The sequence below is a fragment of the Ambystoma mexicanum genome, chromosome 6q (assembly GCF_040938575.1).
Source record: "Ambystoma mexicanum isolate Mex_15411 chromosome 6q, UKY_AmexF1_1, whole genome shotgun sequence".
In the NCBI taxonomy this organism is placed as follows: domain Eukaryota; kingdom Metazoa; phylum Chordata; class Amphibia; order Caudata; family Ambystomatidae; genus Ambystoma; species Ambystoma mexicanum.
The window spans coordinates 183,144,580-183,163,858 of NC_090937.1; the positions used below are offsets into that span (position 1 = coordinate 183,144,580).

At 44.0% G+C, this 19,279-nt stretch overlaps 1 protein-coding gene across 3 annotated transcripts in view; it reads right to left on the reverse strand.

Annotated features, from left to right (window-relative positions):
• Positions 1–19,279, reverse strand: part of APTX (aprataxin) — a 620,836-nt gene that overhangs the window by 218,628 nt on the left and 382,929 nt on the right. For all 3 annotated transcript variants that reach the window (XM_069630613.1, XM_069630612.1, XM_069630614.1), the window contains exon 5: positions 3,679–3,735. In XM_069630613.1, the coding sequence (XP_069486714.1) occupies positions 3,679–3,735 (57 nt within the window). The remainder of the gene's footprint in view (positions 1–3,678; positions 3,736–19,279) is intronic.

The following is a 19,279-nucleotide window of genomic DNA, read 5'->3' on the forward strand; positions in this document are numbered from 1 at the left end:
GTGGGTTCCAATGACATCGCCCTCTGCTACGTAGTCGCCTTCACCGGCAGAGCCAAGGACTTGCTTCCGCGGGACGAAACCTCCGAACCCGGGTAAGTGCCCTCGTTGAGCCAACTAATCAGCCAGCGGTTGCAGCCTTTCAGTGTTTTCTGTGAAAACCATGACCGATCTCACAGGCATCCGCCGAATCATTGGGGTAAAGGGTGGTAAAGGCAATACAGGCAATCTGCATCGCCGTCCCCCTCGAAGACCTTCTTTAGGCCGCAGGTAGCACATGGCCTAAACAACGATTTTTTTCTGGCCAACAGGTGACACAATGGCCGATAGTACGAAGAGCATGTGTAGAACACGAAGAGTAGACACAAGGTGATCCCAACTGTTTGGAGACTGTTGAAATCTGAAGGGAAGCCGCGGGGTGGGGGTATTTATACTGAACGTCCTATTGGGTAGCCTAAAGCACCCAAAAAGGACGTCGATAGGACACTAAGGTGTCGAAGGTTTCCATAGGAAAACGCTGGGTTAAAGTTCCCGAGGTTTCCCAGCCTGACAACGGGAAATATTCACAGCATGTGAATCCATCAAAGATCCAATGCCAGAGAATTCAAATAATCCTCACAACCTGCCAGTTTTCTTATGGTGCGATAACGGGCCAGGGATACAGAGGCCCGCGATTTGAGGACTACATCCCGATACACTGATCAGCTACGTCCTTTTTACCTCAACCTTAGAGTGAGGAACCATAACAGTTGGGTTGAGCAAAAAGTCCCCAACAGACTCTTGACATGGATTGCCCATTTCAGTGTGGTAACCCCTTGCTGAGACAAAATGTCTGTCATCGCCTCTCTGTATTTCAGTACGTTTTTATTTATCCACAGGCGGACCCAGTATAGCACAGGGCATGACTGGCAGATTGATTCAATACCCTGCAAACCAGTATCCAGCCGCACTGGTGTATTTGGTGCACTATTAGGCAGACCTAGAATCTTTTTCAAAAATGTGTTCACTGCCACCGCCAAGATGTCGACATTCAAATGGCCCCACAGTTCCAACCCATACGGTACTGCTTGCCTTGTCTGTGCTTTATATGCCTCCAGTGGCACCAAGATCACCCCATTTCCATGCTCAGAAGTGAACCTGGTAACAGCACCACCATACCTTGCCAAAGCTAGCTTTGCCTTGTGGAAAACCCAAGGGATTTTCACTGTACAGAACCTCGGGGAGCAGGGTAGGGGCACCCGATGAAGCATGCTATCCACTTCCCTTCTTGACCTCTTCTGCATCCTACTATACAGGAGTTACTGACTTCCCAACTCCCCCCACCCCTATTTTTCCAATGTTCACTGAGACGAGGAGGAGAGAGATTGGGAGGATTAAGATTACCATTCAGGAACACACTCGGACACAGAAAACTTCCTACAGCAGACTGTCCCATTAATGAAGCCAGGCCAAGTCAGGCCTCACTCTTCAATTACGCACACCTGACTTCACTTGACTCTCCCAGACAGCATAAAAGGAAAGCACACTTCAAGCGAGTTGGGGATGCTGGAAGGTGCCGGGAAGCAGGAGAAAGACCTAGCGAGCTGCAGAGACCCTGGGAGACCTGGAGGAGGAGAAAACCACCAAAACACTGGACCTGTTACTTGAGAGGAGACTGCAGTGTGGAGAGAGAACTGTATCTTCAGAAGGCAAGACCAGGGACAGCGGGGGTTGCCTGTCGGTTCACACAGAACAACTCCTCCTCTGTGCCAAGAAGGCAAACCCTGTCTCTGAGGGGCAGGAGATGAGACCCTAACCTCCTTCGAACATCCCCCTTTGGGTCCTGTAGCTCCCTAAATCATGGAATCCTGTTTTGGGGAGCTGTGAAGTGGGATCACAGTGCATTCCGGGACTGGGACTCCAAAACCCATAGATTGAAAAACTGTGAATTTTGAGAGGAGGCTCGAACCCGGCAGAGGCAAGTCTTCTCAGTGAAATATAAATCTTGAGGAGAGGGGTCCGAGGGAGACCTTAAGAGCGAGGCAAACCACACGAGGAAACAGCAGTTCCAAGATGCCAGTTTAATACAAGGAGAAAGACAGCGAGACCAGAGAGGGTCGCAAGGAGGGAAGTACCTGTGACCTCTAAGGACCGTTATTTTCGTGAGCCTTGGAAAGTAAGAAACCGAAGACCAGGAACTAAGGCTGATCAAACCTGCACAGTGTGTAGGAGCTACCGGGGGCTCTCCTGGGTCGATAACCAATGCGGGGAGGAGCAATTGCCGCTGTGTTACTGTCCTTGGCTCGTACAAGAAAGTGGCATCAGAAAATACAGCTAAGCCGGTGAGTCGGAGAGACTGATACCAAACCAGCTAGTGTTTTGAACCAAGGTTGCAAGCTGCAACATTGTACAAAGAGAACAGTGTATGAGGCGTTTTGTGATGAGCGACACAAATATAATTGGAGACCAAAAGAGTAGTTAAACTTTATAATTGAACTTTGGGAGTGCAAGAACAGATACCATACACAGAGTAGTCCAATGCCATGTGGGTGCTCATTCGAAAGTCTCTGTTAAGTATCCAACTGATGCCGAGTGTAAGAAAAAGGAATATTGAGATCAAAGTGGTCATGTAACGGGTCAAGCTAAACCCTGTGCACATTCGAAAGTCTTCGATAGTTTAAAGTACATCACAATTGGTCCGAGCCCGGCTGACAACCTAGGCAACCTTATAAAAAATGCCACGAAAGACTATTTAAAAGTTACATATTGACCAGGAACCTGAAGATTAAGACGAGTGTGTGAAGCACCTATCAGGAGAATTGCGTCATTCTCCCAACCTTAGTTAAGTTAGTGATAGCATCAGTTAGCATTAGTTTTTGGACAGCGGACATATTCTTTTTGGACATTCAAAGACAACTTACAATCACCTTAGGTATTCATATAGGTAGGGAACACCTCATAGCAATACGGATATTTAGGCATTCATACTATTATTAAACAAATACACCTTGCAAATGTCCTCCGAGAGTCCGCTTCCTCCTCCAGGGCTGCCACAATATGTATACATTTCATTGTACATTTATATATTTTGGACTAATTATCGACAAGAATTAAGGAAATACCTTGTGTTCTTCAAATTTACATTTGTGTGTGATTAGGTTATACATGTATCGATAAAAATGCCTGCTTTACATTTCTGGAATCAAGTCAATTGAATTTATAAGTAATTTTTGTCTTATATATACACAACCTATTTATCATAAAGAGCTCTTTGTTAGCTTGTAGTAGAGTGCAGGAGACCAACCCCGATATTAGGGGAGGGAGACTGTAGAGTATGACATAAGGCCATACCCTTTAGGCCTCCTCTAGAGACAGGCATAAATCAGACATTTGGGGTAACCTGGCTTTAGTGAATTGCCAATGCATTTTGACCTGTTGGTGTAGGGTGACTTGGCCAAGTAGGGGGGAGCCCCCTCAAAAGGGGGAGGGAAATGCATACAGGAATACCACTTAAACTAAGAGCCTAAAGTGCATGTTTTTGTAACACCATTTTTTGAATAAAAACTAAAATCTTATTGGATTTGTCATGTGACTCATCGAGCACCTTATCAGATACATAACAAAAAGAATGACAAGATCATTTCAACTTAGAGTCATAAGTTGAGGGGCAAGAAAATGCATCTAGAAGTCTGCAATCCTTACCTGCATATCTGGATCCATCATTGAAACCTTCAACCCCTGTGACCAATGACCAGGTTTCTTGAAAGCAAGAAAAAAAGACATTCAGAGAGGGTAAAACCAGCAAAATCACTTTTTGTAGCCTTATACAACAAAAGCAGAAATGCCAGCAACTTTCACAAGAGCCCTGGTGTACGGTCAATGCGAGCAATCATCTAGACAGGACATGGTCTCTCCTTGGCTTACCTAGTGATGGCAGTGGTCAACCAATCAAGACCAAGTACCTTGGACGGATGCAAGTGAAGCAAAAGTGCAGAGTAAGTCTAATACTTTGAATGAAAAAACTGTTGACCCCCAAGTTAACTATTACTTACCTGCTATTGTTAGTTAGCTAGAAGAAAACTCAAAGTACATTGTTGGAATCATGTTTAGTGTTTAACTGCAGGATTATGATCAACAACAGCACCACGATTGCTTTATGGTTCACTAGGGCTCTGTATGGTCAATGATCTCCAATGAGTTCCCAGGGAAATGGCTTGGCTTACTCCTACTTCACTGTGGTACAGATCTCCCCTAGAAGAAAAACAGGAGACACAGGCAGAGTTCTGATTAGCTTGGTGGGAGATGTCCTAACACTGCACAGTAAGAAGGGGGAGGAATAGGACGTGTCAGTAATGGGCAACTTGGATTCGCAATCAAACAGCTCCTTATGTAATTTAGTACTGGAAGAGGTGTGGGTCACGTATCTTACGGAATCCTTTAAGAAACCAATAGGAGAGGAAGATCCTGGAACACCAGTACAGATTGGAAACTAAGGATTACGGAGGACGAGAACAAAGAGACAATTAAGAAATCTTCAACCTCCAAAGCGGCCGGGCCAAATGGCCTAACGCACCAAGTCCTTAAGAATGACACAGTTTTATGGGTCAAGCTATTAAAACAGCTATTTGAAGAGATTCTGTGGACGAAAAAAATTCCCCCCTCATGGAAAACAGCTCTAATAATACAATTTTTCAAGGGGGGGAGACAGGACCAGGACAGAGAACTACCGCCCGATTGCCCTCCTGGACATCGAGAGCATGATTTTTATGTAACTGCTGCTAAATGAACTTTAACATCTGGGTTGAGCATGAGGGGGTACTGTCACACTTCCAAACAGGCTTCAGGCGCAGCCTATCAACATCAATAAATCGCCTGATCCTGAATATGATAAGCGAGCCAGCAAGAGAAAAAGGGGGCTCGCCAGTATACGGTGCATGGATAGACCTACCCAAAGCTTTCGATCAGATAGACAGGGCGAAACTCTGGGCCAAACTAAGGGCGAGAGGGATACCAGAAACTCTACTATCAATTCTGATGGACTTACACAGAGGGCCCACGGTCAGGGTTCGGCTGGACGAACAAGGCCACCTCTCAGAGTCAATACAGGTGGAGAGGGAGTTAGGCAAGGATGTCTAGGTGCGCCCCTAGTATTCAACTTTTCAGACCTAGAAGAGTTACTAGAGTCCTCTGCACTGGCCAGCCCTGAAGTAAATGGAGGAAAATATTCTGGTTGGCATATGCGGCCGACCTCGTCCTCCTGGACAAGACAGCAAAACGGTTGCAAAGACTGCTCACAAAACTAGGAGAATATGATAATGCAAATGGACTAGCAATAAACCCAGGGAAATAAAAAAATCCTGGTCTTCAAGCACCCGCTGAAAAAAATCAAATTCAAGAACTGGGTCTTGAATGGGCAGAGTATCCCAAGAGTGGAGGAATTAATTTACCTGGGGTACAAGAGATTATGAACAAGGGCTCCTGGAGATTACCCTATTCTGCCTGGGGGGGGGCTCTATGATTATCAAATACAGGTGAACGGGTCAGTAGAACTAGCATGCCCCCTTATCGCTCATTTTCAGTTCACAGAAGATTTAAGTACGATACATAGATTGTTGTAATACTTCTTTTTATGATTTGTAGCATATACTTGCTTATTGGTTTTAGTATAATGCTGAACACCAATAATTACATCTAGAGCAACATAGATTGCACAATGAACAGAAGCAAGTTAGATTCCTTGCACATACATATATATATATACAGTCAACATAGTACAGATTCTGCTGTCGATCTACAGAAAAACGACAGGGGTCATATCACATGAACAATTGCAATGGGTACATACATTGAATAACAGTTAGGTACAGTGAAAACATTTGTAGCACTGTGATTCGAGAGTAATTGTCTACACCACGGTGTTTCAGCCTTATGTGGGGGCTACGTGAGCCATGTTCTTCTTAGGGCCTTCGTCAGGACAAGGAAGACTGTCGTCTTGTTGTTCAGAGAGTACTGTGAAAATGAATGAGATACAGTAAGGGAGGTGCTAAGAAAATAATTTAACAACACATGATTAAATCACCCAATGTCCCTAGGGAGACAGTGTCATAAATCTCCCCCCGTCTCACCTGTGATCGGGATCTCCCTTGTTCGGCCGCAGGACTCTTCCTGTGGGTGGTTCGGGTCTTGAATAGGCTCGCCCGAGCCTCGTCAGGTTGCAGAGCGTGTTCTGAGTTCCGGGAAGTTCGTGGTTCCAGGGTGTCCAGGATTAGCGATAAACAAGCAATGTATGGGGGAAGTCCAGGAACAGGAAAAAAGGCAAGGAAGGAAGTATGAGGATCAAGGAAGCAAATGTCGAGAGCAAACTCACGTCGGGTCACTATCGAAGATAGCGTTGAGACGCGCGGACCCGCAGGGGCGTGACCAATTTATAGTACGTGCTACGACGTGAAAGCTAGTGCGTAGCACGGAGCTTGGTACGGCCATGTTGGGAGGAACAAGGAGTACAAGCCCTTCGTGACAATGACCATGAGATCCAGAAGGGGCAATTTCGCCGGGTCATGACAGCATGCCCTCTCCGAAGACTGGTTCCTCCAGGCTTGCCTGGGTGAATAAGATGGAATCTGCTCAGCAAACGAGGGGTCTTTAAATTAGAAACTGGTTCCCATGTTCTCTCGCTAGGGGGGTAGCCTTTCCACTCGACCAGATATTGTAATCGACCCCTTCTATACCTGGAATCACATATCCTGGACACCTCATATTCCAACTGGTCGTCCACAACAGGTGTGGGTTTGAAGGGTTTTCGAGTAGAACTAACGTAGGGTTTCAACAGGGAAGTATGGAAGACTGGATATATCTTCTTCCAGGAATCCGGGAGCTTAAGTCGGAAGGAGACAGGATTGATGATCTACTTTATAGAAAATGGACCATAATAGTGAGGAGCCAATTTGTTTGGTGGTAGATGTCGAGGTAACAGTTTCGAGGCTAGCCAGACTTGATCGCCAAATGAATAGGAAGATGGTCTTCTCTTAGAGTCCGCATATCTTTTGGTTCGAGTCCGGGCCTGTTCTAACTGATCCTTGGCCTCTCTTTGTAAGTCGATCAACGTCTGAATCCAAGAGTCAAGGGTAGGTACCGGAGTAGATTCTGGAAGAACTGATGGTAAAACAGACGGATGATAACCTTGACTGCAATAGAAAGGGCTGATCTTGAGAGCTGAATGATCCGAGTTATTGTAGGAGAATTCGGCTAAAGGTATAAGGAGAGACCAATCGTCTTGAACCTTGGTGGCAAAACAACGAAGATATTGTTCCAGGGTTTGATTTACTTGTTCCGTTGCCCCATTGGTTTGTGGATGATAGACTGAAGAAAGGGCACGTTGGATTCCTAGAACACGACAGAGATGTTTCCAGAATTGTGAAATATATTGAGGTCCCCGATCCGAAATAATCTTGGAAGGGAGGCCATGAAGACGAAAAATATGTTCCAGGAAAATTCCAGCAAGTTCTGAGGAAGATGGTAGTTTATACAATGGTGTAAAATGAGCTAGATGAGTGAACAAGTCAATGGTTACCATGATGGTTGTATATCCTCGGGAAGGTGGTAATTCAACAATGAAGTCAGTGGCAATAACTTCCCAGGGTCTGGTTGGCAACGTAGGTTGTAGAAGCAGACCCGCCGGCCTCTGATTATCGTATTTGTTCTAACTACAAATTGCACAGGTCTTGATGTATTGAACTACACTGGACTTCATCCCTGGCCACCAGAACTGTCTTTGTATAAAACGGAAGGTGTTGGTTACCCCTCGATGGCCGGAGTGAAGAGTATCATGGCATAGATTCATTACCGTCTGTTGAAGTTCTTTTGTCGGAATGACCACTGAATTGTTCTTGAATAAATATCCTTCCTTGATTGTCAAACGCTAGGGATTTTTCTCAGATATGTCCTTCCAGAGTTCAGATGATTGAGTCTGTACTCTGATTTCCTCCATGAGATTGATCGCTTGAGCTACAAAGATTGTAGGTGGAAATATTTTAGGATAGATCTTATCCTCCAAGGGAACGTAGTCGGGACGCCGAGAAAGGGCATCGGCAATCATGTTTTGCGGTCCAGGAACATGTGAGATTTGAAATTGATATTGAGCAAAGAAGTAGGCACATCGAGCTTGTCTACTGTTCCTGCACTCCATGGATTGTAGGACCTGAAGATTTTGATGATCAGTACGGACTTGAAGTGGATATTTAGCACCCAGGAGTAGATGTCTCCATTCAGTGAAGGCATGACGAATGGCCAATAACTCCTTCTCCAGAACTGAGTAGTGAGTCTCACTGGTAGTCCGGGTCCGTGAAAGGTAAGCAATGGGATGTTCCAACTTATCATCGGATTCTTGTTTTAAAACTGCTCCTATGGCGTAATTGGAGGCATCTGTTTCCACTAGAAAAGGACGATTTATGTCAGGTTGGGCCAGGATGGGGGCCCGAGTGAATACTTTTTTCAAGCGTTGGAATGCCTTGTCTTGTGGTATAGACCAGTTGAATGGAACGTCTTTCTTCAGGAGATTAACAATGGGTTGAACAATCTCGGAAAAGGTGGGAATGAATTTCAGGTAGAAGTTGGCAAGCCCCAGGAAGGACTATTTGCTTTACAGATTTTGGGGCGGGCCAAGCCAGTATGGCCTTCACCTTTGAAGGATCCATACTAATTCCTTCTGAACTAATGACAAACCCCAGATAGTGAACTGATGTAGCATGAAACAAACATTTTTCTGGTTTGGCTAAGAGTTGATTTTCACGGAGACGTTGAAGTACTGCCTTTACATGTTCTTCATGTTTCAAGGAATCCTTTGAGAAGATCAATATGTCATCCAGGTAGACGATAACATTGAGAAATAACATGTCAGAGAACACCCTATCCATAAAACGCTAGAAGACTGCAGGAGCATTAGTCAGACCACAGGGCATGACTAGGTATTCAAAGTGACCAAAGGGTGTTCTAAAGGCTGTTTTCCATTCGTCTCCTTCCCGGATACGGATCAAATGGTAAGCACCTCAGATATCCAGTTTCGTGAATATCACTGCACCTCTCACAGCTTCAAGGATATCCGAGATCAGGGGTATTGGGCATCTGTCTTTCAGGGTGTGTTGATTTAGGCCCCCATAGTCCAGGCAAGGTCTGAGCTCTTTGGTATCCTTTTTAGGAACGAAGAACAATGAAGCACCAGCTGGTGATTTTGAAGGTCTTATGGTGCCATTCTCAAGATTAGTGTCTAGGTATTCCCGGAGGGCTCTCTTTTCAGGTTCTGAAAGGATAAACATCCTGCCAAAGGGAATCACTGCTGAGGGTTCAGTATCTATGGCACAGTCTTCGGGTCTATGTGGAGGTAAGGCTTGAACGATGGCAGTAGAGAATACATCAGCATACCCTTGATAGATCTCTGGAACTTGTACAATATTGGAAACCATGAGTGGTGTCTCCGGACACCTTGGTGGACCTTTAGGGGCTGTGACTGAGGTATCCAGGTTTAAACAATGGTTCATACAGAACTCCGAGCCCAGGAATAAGGATCCGGCCGTCCAGTTGATATATGGATTGTGCCTTTGTAACCAGGGCATGCCCAAAACCAAGGGGTAATGGGCTGATTTTATAATGTCAAACAATTCTTTCTTGATGATGATTTATGGAAAGATGGATCTCCCTTGTTTGCAGACTTATGGGTCCTGAGGAAAGAGGTCTTCCGTCGATCGCTTCCACTGGCTGTGAAAAACTTCTTGCTTCATACGGAATGTTATGACTTCTGACCCAATCTTGATCAATGAAGACTCCCATTGCTCCGCAATCCACAAAGGCCAGTATGGGGTAGACCTTGTCCTTGGATGGCGATAAAAAGGCCTGTAATATCACCAATTTGTTTTGTCCGGGAGAGTTCAAGGATGGAATTGATGTGGAACAAACATCGCTCTCCTAAAACCTTGCTCCATTTAGGATCGGGAGCTGGCGTTTCCCGAGCGTCGGGGAGGAGCCAGAGGACATTCTTTAACTAGATGTTTATCCGAGGCATAATACATGCATAAGCCTGTGTGTATTCTTCTTAACCTTTCCTGCGGGGAAATTGGTCCACGAAAGGCTCCAAGCTGCATGGGTTCAGAATCAGTGCTCGGACTCTTAGCAGATTCTGTCCTTGTAGTATTCTCTAGGGAGTATCTTTGAATTGATACTTTATTCTTTTTCTTTTCGGCTTTCTTTCTTGGATTCTAAAGTCTATTTGCATAGACAAGTCCAGGAGGGCCTGGAATGAACTAGGACGTGCCACCCTGGCTAGCTCGTCCTTAATCTCTTCATTTAGACCTCTGCGAAACAAAGTAAAACTGGCTTCCAGGGGCCAGTCCGCCTCTTTGGCTAGCTGTTTGAATCTGGTAACATAGGTCAACATGTCTTGGGATCCTTGTTGGAAGTCAAGTAGCTTTTCTTGAGCACTGTGAACCAGCTCTGGTCGTTCGAACATGGTCTTGAGTTCCGCGATGAACCCTTCATAATCATCCAGGAGAGCATCCCCTGAATTGAGTAATGGAGTGGCCCATGTAAGGGCATTACCGGAAAGATGCGATATTATGAAGCCCACCTTAGCCCTAGGAGTTGTGAAATAGTAGGACTTAAAGGTAAAATGTACCAAACAAGAATCCAGGAATCCACGTAAGGTCTTTGTTGAACCGTCGTATTTATCAACCACTCCTCCCAATAATACGCTGTCCTTGTTCGCGGAGTCGCGTGACAAGACGAGCTGTCTTTGCGCCGCATTCTCGGCTTTTATATTCTGCATCTCTGTGGAAAGTTCTTGCATTCCGCGCATCAGGTCCTGAATAGCATTCTCCATGGTAGAATCGGTATTGATCGTTCAGTATCTCAAACTGTCATAAATCTCCCCCGTCTCACCTGTGATCGGGATCTCCCTTGTTCGGCCGCAGGACTCTTCCTGTGGGTGGTTCGGGTCTTGAATAGGCTCGCCCGAGCCTCGTCAGGTTGCAGAGCACGTTCAGAGTTCCGGGAAGTTCGTGGTTCCAGGGTGTCCAGGATTAGCGATAAACAAGCAATGTAGGGGGGAAGTCCAGGAACAGGAAAAAAGGCAAGGGAGGAAGTATGAGGATCAAGGAAGCAAATGTAGAGAGCAAACACACGTCGGGTCACTATCGAAGATAGCGTTGAGACGCGCGGACCCGCAGGGGCGTAACCAATTTATAGTACGTGCTACGACGTGAAAGCTAGTGCGTAGCACAGAGCTTGGTACGGCCATGTTGGGAGGAATAAGGAGTACAAGCCCTTCGTGACAATGACCATGAGGTCCAGAAGGGGCAATTTCGCCGGGTCATGACAGACAGGTGGACACGGCTTACCTGCGGGAGGTAAATGGGGCCACAGGCGTAAAGATAGAGTCCAGAGACCTACAGTGTCTCCTTGCTCAAAGTCAAAATGGACGCCTATTGAAAAAGGAGGAATAGAATGGGAGAGCTTAGTGTATCCCTACTCTATTGGGAGGAGCACTGTGTATTGTGCAACAAGGAAGAAAGCGCTTACCTAGTTCTAGGTAGCCGCGGGATCACAGCCACATGATGTAGTGCTGTGGGACTGGATCTGGAGTATACCCTAAAAAGAGGGCACAAAGTAAATACAAGCTACTCGGGCTAATGCCAGCAATCAGTGTACTCTGTCCCGTTGAAAAAAACAAATACCTGTGATTGGGTCGTGTGGCACAAGTTACAGTGCTGGTGCCAGGACTGGGAGCAAGAAGTCGTTGAGGTGTTTGCCAGGAGTCCTGTAGTGAATCAGGACGAGCAGAGCGATGTGGCAAGAGCTCTGTCACAGGTCACAGGTACGGCGATCTAGCGATGCGGACGCTGTTGCTATGGGCAAGGTGCTATAAATAGCGGCGACCATCTTGAAACGGTATTTGTAGCGATCAGAATATAGTGTGGTCCATCTACTCGCTATGTGCAAGGAAAAATTAGTGAGTACATTACTCCTATTCCTGGCTTCAAGTGTATAAATGTCACGGAGTTAGAAGCATAAGTGTACAACTGTTGCCATGGTGACAGGACGGTGTGCAAGGCACAACGCTAGATAGCGCGAGTAAATCAATGCGGCCCCATGTAATCCACAAGGATATCAGAGGCACCTGTCATAACTGTAGACAATGTGAAAAGAATGCAAAAAAAATGCATATGCAATCCCCGTTGTCATGGTGAAAGGGGGGGGGGGCATACCGCTGGACGTTGTATCCAAAATATTATGGCCCCTTGAGATCCGCGCAAAAGCAATCGGTGGTGAAGCGCTTATTGTGGCTGTAACACTGACTGAGAGGGATATAGTTTATCTAAAGAACGAGATGCACGTGGCACTCCCGTGTCTGATTGATATGGCTACTAGCTAGGGTGACGGATGGACCTATTTACATGGGTACTAGACGTCACTTGTGTCACACAACATGATAATAGTTGCTTGCTTGCAGCCATGGCCCGAGTGGCGAACTAGATGCCAATATCACGGTCTCGCTACTGTAACACTTGTTGAGAACAAGGATCAGTGTAGATCAGTATGGGCCCTGCTCCTCCATGTATGTGCGGGCTGCTACAGCTGAAGATGCCTAGATGATACAAAACAGGTACCAATGTCATATGACGTAAAAAAAACAATAGTGGGTCCAACAAAAGCATTGGTGATGTACAGTGCAGTGGGCAAAAGCCTATACAGTACACAGTGGGGACCATATAGATATCACAATGGAGATTTCATAAAAAAGGATTTCCACTCTAGATATATTTAGGCCCGATTGGACAGTGTCTAGTTTGTGGACCCATCTCTGTTCTAGCTGGGTCAATGTCGTGTTGCTCTAGATGTAATTGTAGGTGTTCAGCATTATACTAAATCCAATAAGCAAGTATATGCTACAAATCATAAAAAGAAGTATTACAACAATCTAGGTGTGGTACTTAAATCTTCTGCGAACTGAAAATGAGCGATAAGGGGGCATGCTAGTTCTACTGACCCGTTCACCTGTATTTGATAATCCTGTGGTACAAGATTCTCGCATACTATACGGAAACGAAAATGGAGTTAGACATCCTAAGTAAGATGTAAAAATTGCTCCCGCATATGAAAAAAAACCAAAAACAAATACTGCAAATTCTCGATCTTGCCAATGATTAAGTACTATAAGATGAAAGTAGTTCCCATCTTGCTTTATGGCTTGGAAGCCAAACCACATCTTTGGAGCCAAAACTGGTCAAAAATTGAAGGCAGGCTGTGGAAAGGGGCTTTCAACTTACCATCAAGTACCCCAGGATGGCACCTGTGATTTTAACTCGGCCTTAACTCACTAGAATGTTGGGCAGAGTGGTAGATGGTATTATACAGAGAGACTATAACACCTAGAACGAAATCCCTATATGAAGATCTAAAAGAAATGACAATAAACTCCAAATCAAAACGTTTGTAAACTAGAACTAAAGACAAAAAGTTTACTGGCAAACACTCAATTAAACACACAGATGCTTGTTCTGAATCCACTAAAAATAAAGAGAAATCGGGAACAACTAGAACTGGATAGAGACGATCTCAAAGTGCGGAACTCAACACCAAAGAATACCTTCCTAGTAGTGGATAAAAAAATTGGGTTCCCTACCTCGATATTTGGAGACGTATCCAGACCACAAGGCTAGGGACAGCTTTCTAAGAATCAGACTGAACATATTACCCATAGGGGAAATATTGGAAACCCGCCGACAGGGTAAGACCTCCATTCCACTCTGCAAAATATCTACTATCCCACAAAATCAGTCTCATTTTCACCTACTAATGGAGTGTGAAGGGACTCTGAACCTGAGATTCAACAAATGTAGGAGATTTGTTATGAATGAGGAGAGAATCGAATCAGAACAGCTATGGAACAGAATGATTTCAGGCTACGAAACTCTTCTTACCCGGGCAGTGGTTGAAACATTAAGAGAATTATGCTTTTTAAAATAGCATACTGGCTATTGATGGCACATTGATTCCTATAACCAGCACCTGAAACTACACTTTTGATGTATGGGTTCTCTGCCCATATTTTATTGAAAATTTGTATTCAGAAATGGAAAAATGGGAGCATTTTATTTGCTTCTTTTGGTAAAGGTTTTTTCATAAACCAAATACAAATAAAAAACAAATAGGACTTGTACTCAGAAGCATTCACACATCTTTGTAGGAGCTTTGAAATACTAAGGCACTCAGCTCTTAGAAGGTTACTAGAAGCTGCTCCCAAGGGATTGGCAAACAGTTGGGTACTTTGCAGTTGGAGATCATGAGATGTTACTGGTTGGAGCAAGCAGATGATCTCAGGATATCTCAGGAGAACGGTCGATGCAGAGGTGCTGCCCAAGTGTGAAGCACAGTTATCCGGTCTCAAGGACGTGAAGCTTCAGTAGTGAAGGTAGAAGAAACCTCTTTGCTGGATAACCATTCTGGCTTCTTTCAATAGTTGTCTTTAGTAACTAAGAGTCTCCAAATATGCTCCACTGTGAGCAATGGTGGATGCCCTCCTAGTGAAATGTGATCCTTTACAGAGATAAGTGGGAGATCTGAATACCAGAGCCGTCTCGCCCACATCAGGACTATGCAGAAAACTTCATTCTAGCACCCTGTTAGAACATGTGCAATAATGCCCTGTTCAGACCGACTGAGAATATGTCACCTTCTGACCCCTTCAGAGGGAATAGACAGGTGAACACTTGCCTTCATTTGATGTCACAATTTGGTCCATTTCTAATTTTGCCTGACTCGACACTTGGACCAAGAATTGGACTTTTTTCAGATGGGATTTGACCCCAATAACTAACTTGGACTGCAATAAAGCTGAATATCGGGACCGCGATTCTTAAGGAAATGCCCGGATTTGAGAAACGCAAATTGTAATGCCGAAACAAGTGTCATCCAAAAGGGCCTACAATTATCACAAAAATAAATAAAAAAATCTACACACAGACGGACTTGAATGCTCTCAGTTATTTGTTGGGAATAGCACAAGCCATATATGTGAAGACAGGAAGTACTGGCACAAAAAAAGGTGCAAGCAAAACCAAAAATGTTTTCTATTTTTACTAACGGAGTGGAGGAGCTCATGGTCTCCGTGTTTGCATAAACCTGTGCGACATACCGAGGGATAACAAAACAACATCTCCAACTCAAAAATTCCAATTTCCAAATAGATTTGGAGCAGCATTATCGGTCGCGAGAGTACACTTCTAAGGGTATCACCAAAAAGCACCTCAAATTGAACCACTAATTCCTGATTTAGCCTTTGCACAACATAATGATCGTATTCTGACAGAGGCAATTGCCAAGGTTGTACCTGAGGCAGAAGGAAGGGCTAAAGCGGATCCCTTCTTTTAAAAAAATGTTTTCAAAGATTTCTTCTCTACAGAGGTGATGCATCTCCAGAAGGCACTCCGAGAACACAACTGGTGATCCCTTAGAGTCAATGGAGGGTAGTATTAGAACTCGCACACTCAATGACAGGACACGAGGGGGTGACTAAAATCCAGTCAGGTTGCACCAGCATTTCATTGCCCTGGAATTTACGCCAATGTCAAATATGTTGTGATAACCTGTTCCCTGTGTCAGAAACCTTCCACCCAATCAGTACATCAAGTTCACCTTCAACCTCTCCCCATTAAAAGTGCCCTTTTCCTGCATTGGTATGGACATCATTGGGCCTCTTAAACCATCAAAACTTGGGAAAAAGTTAATTCTGGTTAAAGTAGATTATGCCACGAGATACCCTGAAGCTTTTGCCCTCTGGAACAATATGAGCCAACAGATTTTGAAACACCTTATTTTTAAAAAAAAGATTTTTATTGGAACTTCAGCTCAGCAAACCTGATAGTAAACTAACAAGCCGCAGAACTTTAGTTACAGCAGGACATCGTCTTTCCCGTGATGTCCACAAAACATTGACAATTTATGAAATGTCTTCTTTCCCATAGAAAATATTATGTGTCATTATCGTTAGTTTTAACGTTGTTTCAGAAGTTCCTTTTTAAGTCATTTCTCATTTAAATGTAGAGAGTCTAAGAAGTTCACAATAGCACAGGTCAGCCTGATGTTCTACCCAGTAACGGCATAAGACCACCAGTTCCGGGTGTCTGGTTCTACAGGTGTAAAGTCCCCTAGATGACACACTCGTGTGGTTATCGCAGGACATCCTGTGATTAGGTGTTCGATGGATTCGATTTGAAGATTGCAGAAGTGGCAGAGGTTGCCGTTTGCTTCATTAATGTGTCGTAAAAATTGCATTTCCCTAATGTTCAACGCATTCAAATGCAGTCTCAGGAATTGATCGCGATGATGTCGTGATGGACAGGTTACCAGATATCGACATTGAACATTGAGCTTGTGTTCTCCGATTCCTGATCTCAAGAATGTAGGCTTTGTTAGCAACAGGTCGGGATTGGATCCAACACCACAAGTCACATTTCTTTTTGACACATTGAGGTTGGCTAAGTAGAATGGCTAGATTTAAGTCAGCATTAATTAAAGCTGCTTCCAAAAGCTGTCGCCTTATTCCCAAGAGATCTTAACAGATCAAGGGACCACCTTCATGTCGCGCATAATGTCAGAGGTGAAAGAGATACTGTAAATCAAGAAGCTCAGAACATCCGTTTATCATCCACACGCTGACGGACTTATTGATCACTTCAATCAGACCTTAAAGAAAATACTAAAAATAACTAGCAGAAGGAGACAGCAAGAATTGGGACACAATGATCCTTTAGGCACTTTTTGAAGTAAGGAAATCACGTCATGCCTCTTTGGGATATTCCCACTTTGATCTTCTTTACTGTAGGGAACCTAGAGACGTGCTTGATATGCGGAGGGAAACTTGGGAAAACAGTGAAGAAGCTGCCTTATCAATCAACCAAACAGCCCAACACCTTAAGCAACATATGGCCATCGTACGTGAGGTAATAAATGAATATCTAGGAAAAGCCCAAATGATCCAAAAAGCCCACTAGAATAGAAAGGTTATCCATAGCTCCTTTTCAGTAGGTCAAACAGTGTTGGTCCGATTGCCTACTTTCAACCAAAAGATGCTATCCAAGTGGTTCGGACCATATGAGATTATAGAGAAAAAAGGGCCTTGTAATTATGTGGTCTCCCAACCAGATCGACTGCAGAAATCTCAGTTGTATCACATTAACTTGTTAAAAGAGTGGAGGGAAGATCCCACTGAAAATGCATCAATAACTATGGCCACCTAACTCACCGAAATCGGTCAGGAGAACAATCTCAATACGCCCAAACTAACCCCTTAACCAACAAGAAGACATTGGGGATCTCAATTCCCTGACGCCTTACACTATCAACAAGGGAAGGTTAAATGATTTGTATATAAAATCCAGACGCCCAGGGAAGGTGGTAAACTTAAAACCCTACCGAATTCCTGAGCCCCGAAACAAAATAATTCCCCAGGAAGTGGAAACTATGCTAGAAGCTGACATCATCGAGTCATCATAGAGTCCTTGGTCTTCACCAATAGTCTTGGTGGCAAAGCATGTGGAGGTTTTGCATCAATTTTAGAAAACGGAATTCCATCTCACACTTTGATAGTTACCCGATGCCGAGAATCGATGACTTAATAGACAAGCTACGCCAATCCTGGTATATCTCCTTGATTGATCTTACCAAAGGCTATTGGCAAGTCCCTTTAAACCCTCCCGAAAGGGAGAAAACTGCTTTTTCCACTCCCCGGGGGGTGTTTCAATTTAAGGTGCTACCCTTCCGGCTGCACTGTGCACCTGCTTCTTTCCAGTGCTTGATGGACCAGGTAATGTGACCCTTTTCTCATTTCAGTGGTGCATACCTTGATGACATTGTAATTCACAGCGAAACCTCGGAGGAATCTCTCTTTCTTCTGTATGAGATAGTTAGGTCATTAAGGAAAGCTGGGCTAATTACAAGAAAGCTGGGCTAATTACAACCCTGAAGAAATCTTAACTGGCGCAGAACGCCATTACATACCTAGGATTCTTTGCAGGCAACGGCTTAGTGCAGCCACAGATAAATTTTTTTTTGTTTTTTAAAAATCAATAAAAAAAAAAATCAAATCTGTGAACTCTTCTGCCACCCCTCCACCAAACACCAAAAGGGAGCTCTGCACCTTTTTAGGACTTACAGGTTTACAGTAGGTCTACTCCTAGTTACTCTACAATCACTTCCTGTTTGACAGACACATTTAAGAATGCAGATCCTCAAAAACTGAAGTGGGACAAACAAGACCAGGACAGCTTGGACACATTAGACACCATCTTGTGTAGCGAGCCCGTCCTTAAGATTCTGGATTATAACAAGGAATTTATTGTTCAAACTGATGTCTCTGAAGTGGGTATTGGGGCTGTCCTCTCAGGAGTATGAACGAATAGAACATCCCATCCTTTATATTAGCAGAAAACTATTCACGAGGGAACGAAGCAATGCAACAATCAAGTTGGAGGCCTTAGCCATTAAGTGGGCAATAAACTACCTGAAATACTATCCGACAAGTCGAAAGGTTGCGTTTCAAAACCGATAATTCTCCCTTTACATGGTTAAGGCAAGAATCTAATGCTCATATCATGCGATGATTCCTCTACATCCAACCTTACTGTTTTACTGTTGAACACAGAAAGGGAAAAGCGCAGGGGAACGTCGATTTCCTTAGCAGATTTCCCATCTCTGAAGGAGGTGTGGTAAGTCAGAAGGAGGAGACATACCAATAGGTGCAATTTTCTAAAAGATTTATTGGAAAAAAATAAAGAAAATGCCTAACTCTCCCTATCCTAAGGGTTTCCTTACCTAACACAACCAAACAAGTGTGCTTGTCGTCAATGGTGAATTCCACAATCAAAAGTCTGTCTTCCGTCCAAAATAACCTAGGCTGACCCTAGCATTATTATGGGCTGAATATAAGGGTACCTGTAAATACCATAGGTACTCCAGGTAAGGTATATAGAAAATAAGTAATGGACCTAGATATAAATGAGGCTAGCGAAAATACTTTTACAATTACAAAAAAGTTCTTGCAATAGAAAAATATATTTTTATTTTCACATATAGTTTTAAAGTTCTTAACTCAGATCGTATTTACAAAACAAGAATTCATTGACATCACACTCTCTTCTTTCATACTTTCACTCATACACAAAATATACAGTATCTTTTTCTCTTTCACAGAATGGTGAAACCAAAGTCCTCACATAAGACAATCCTGTCTGTATCACTATTGTTCTTTGTGTATCTC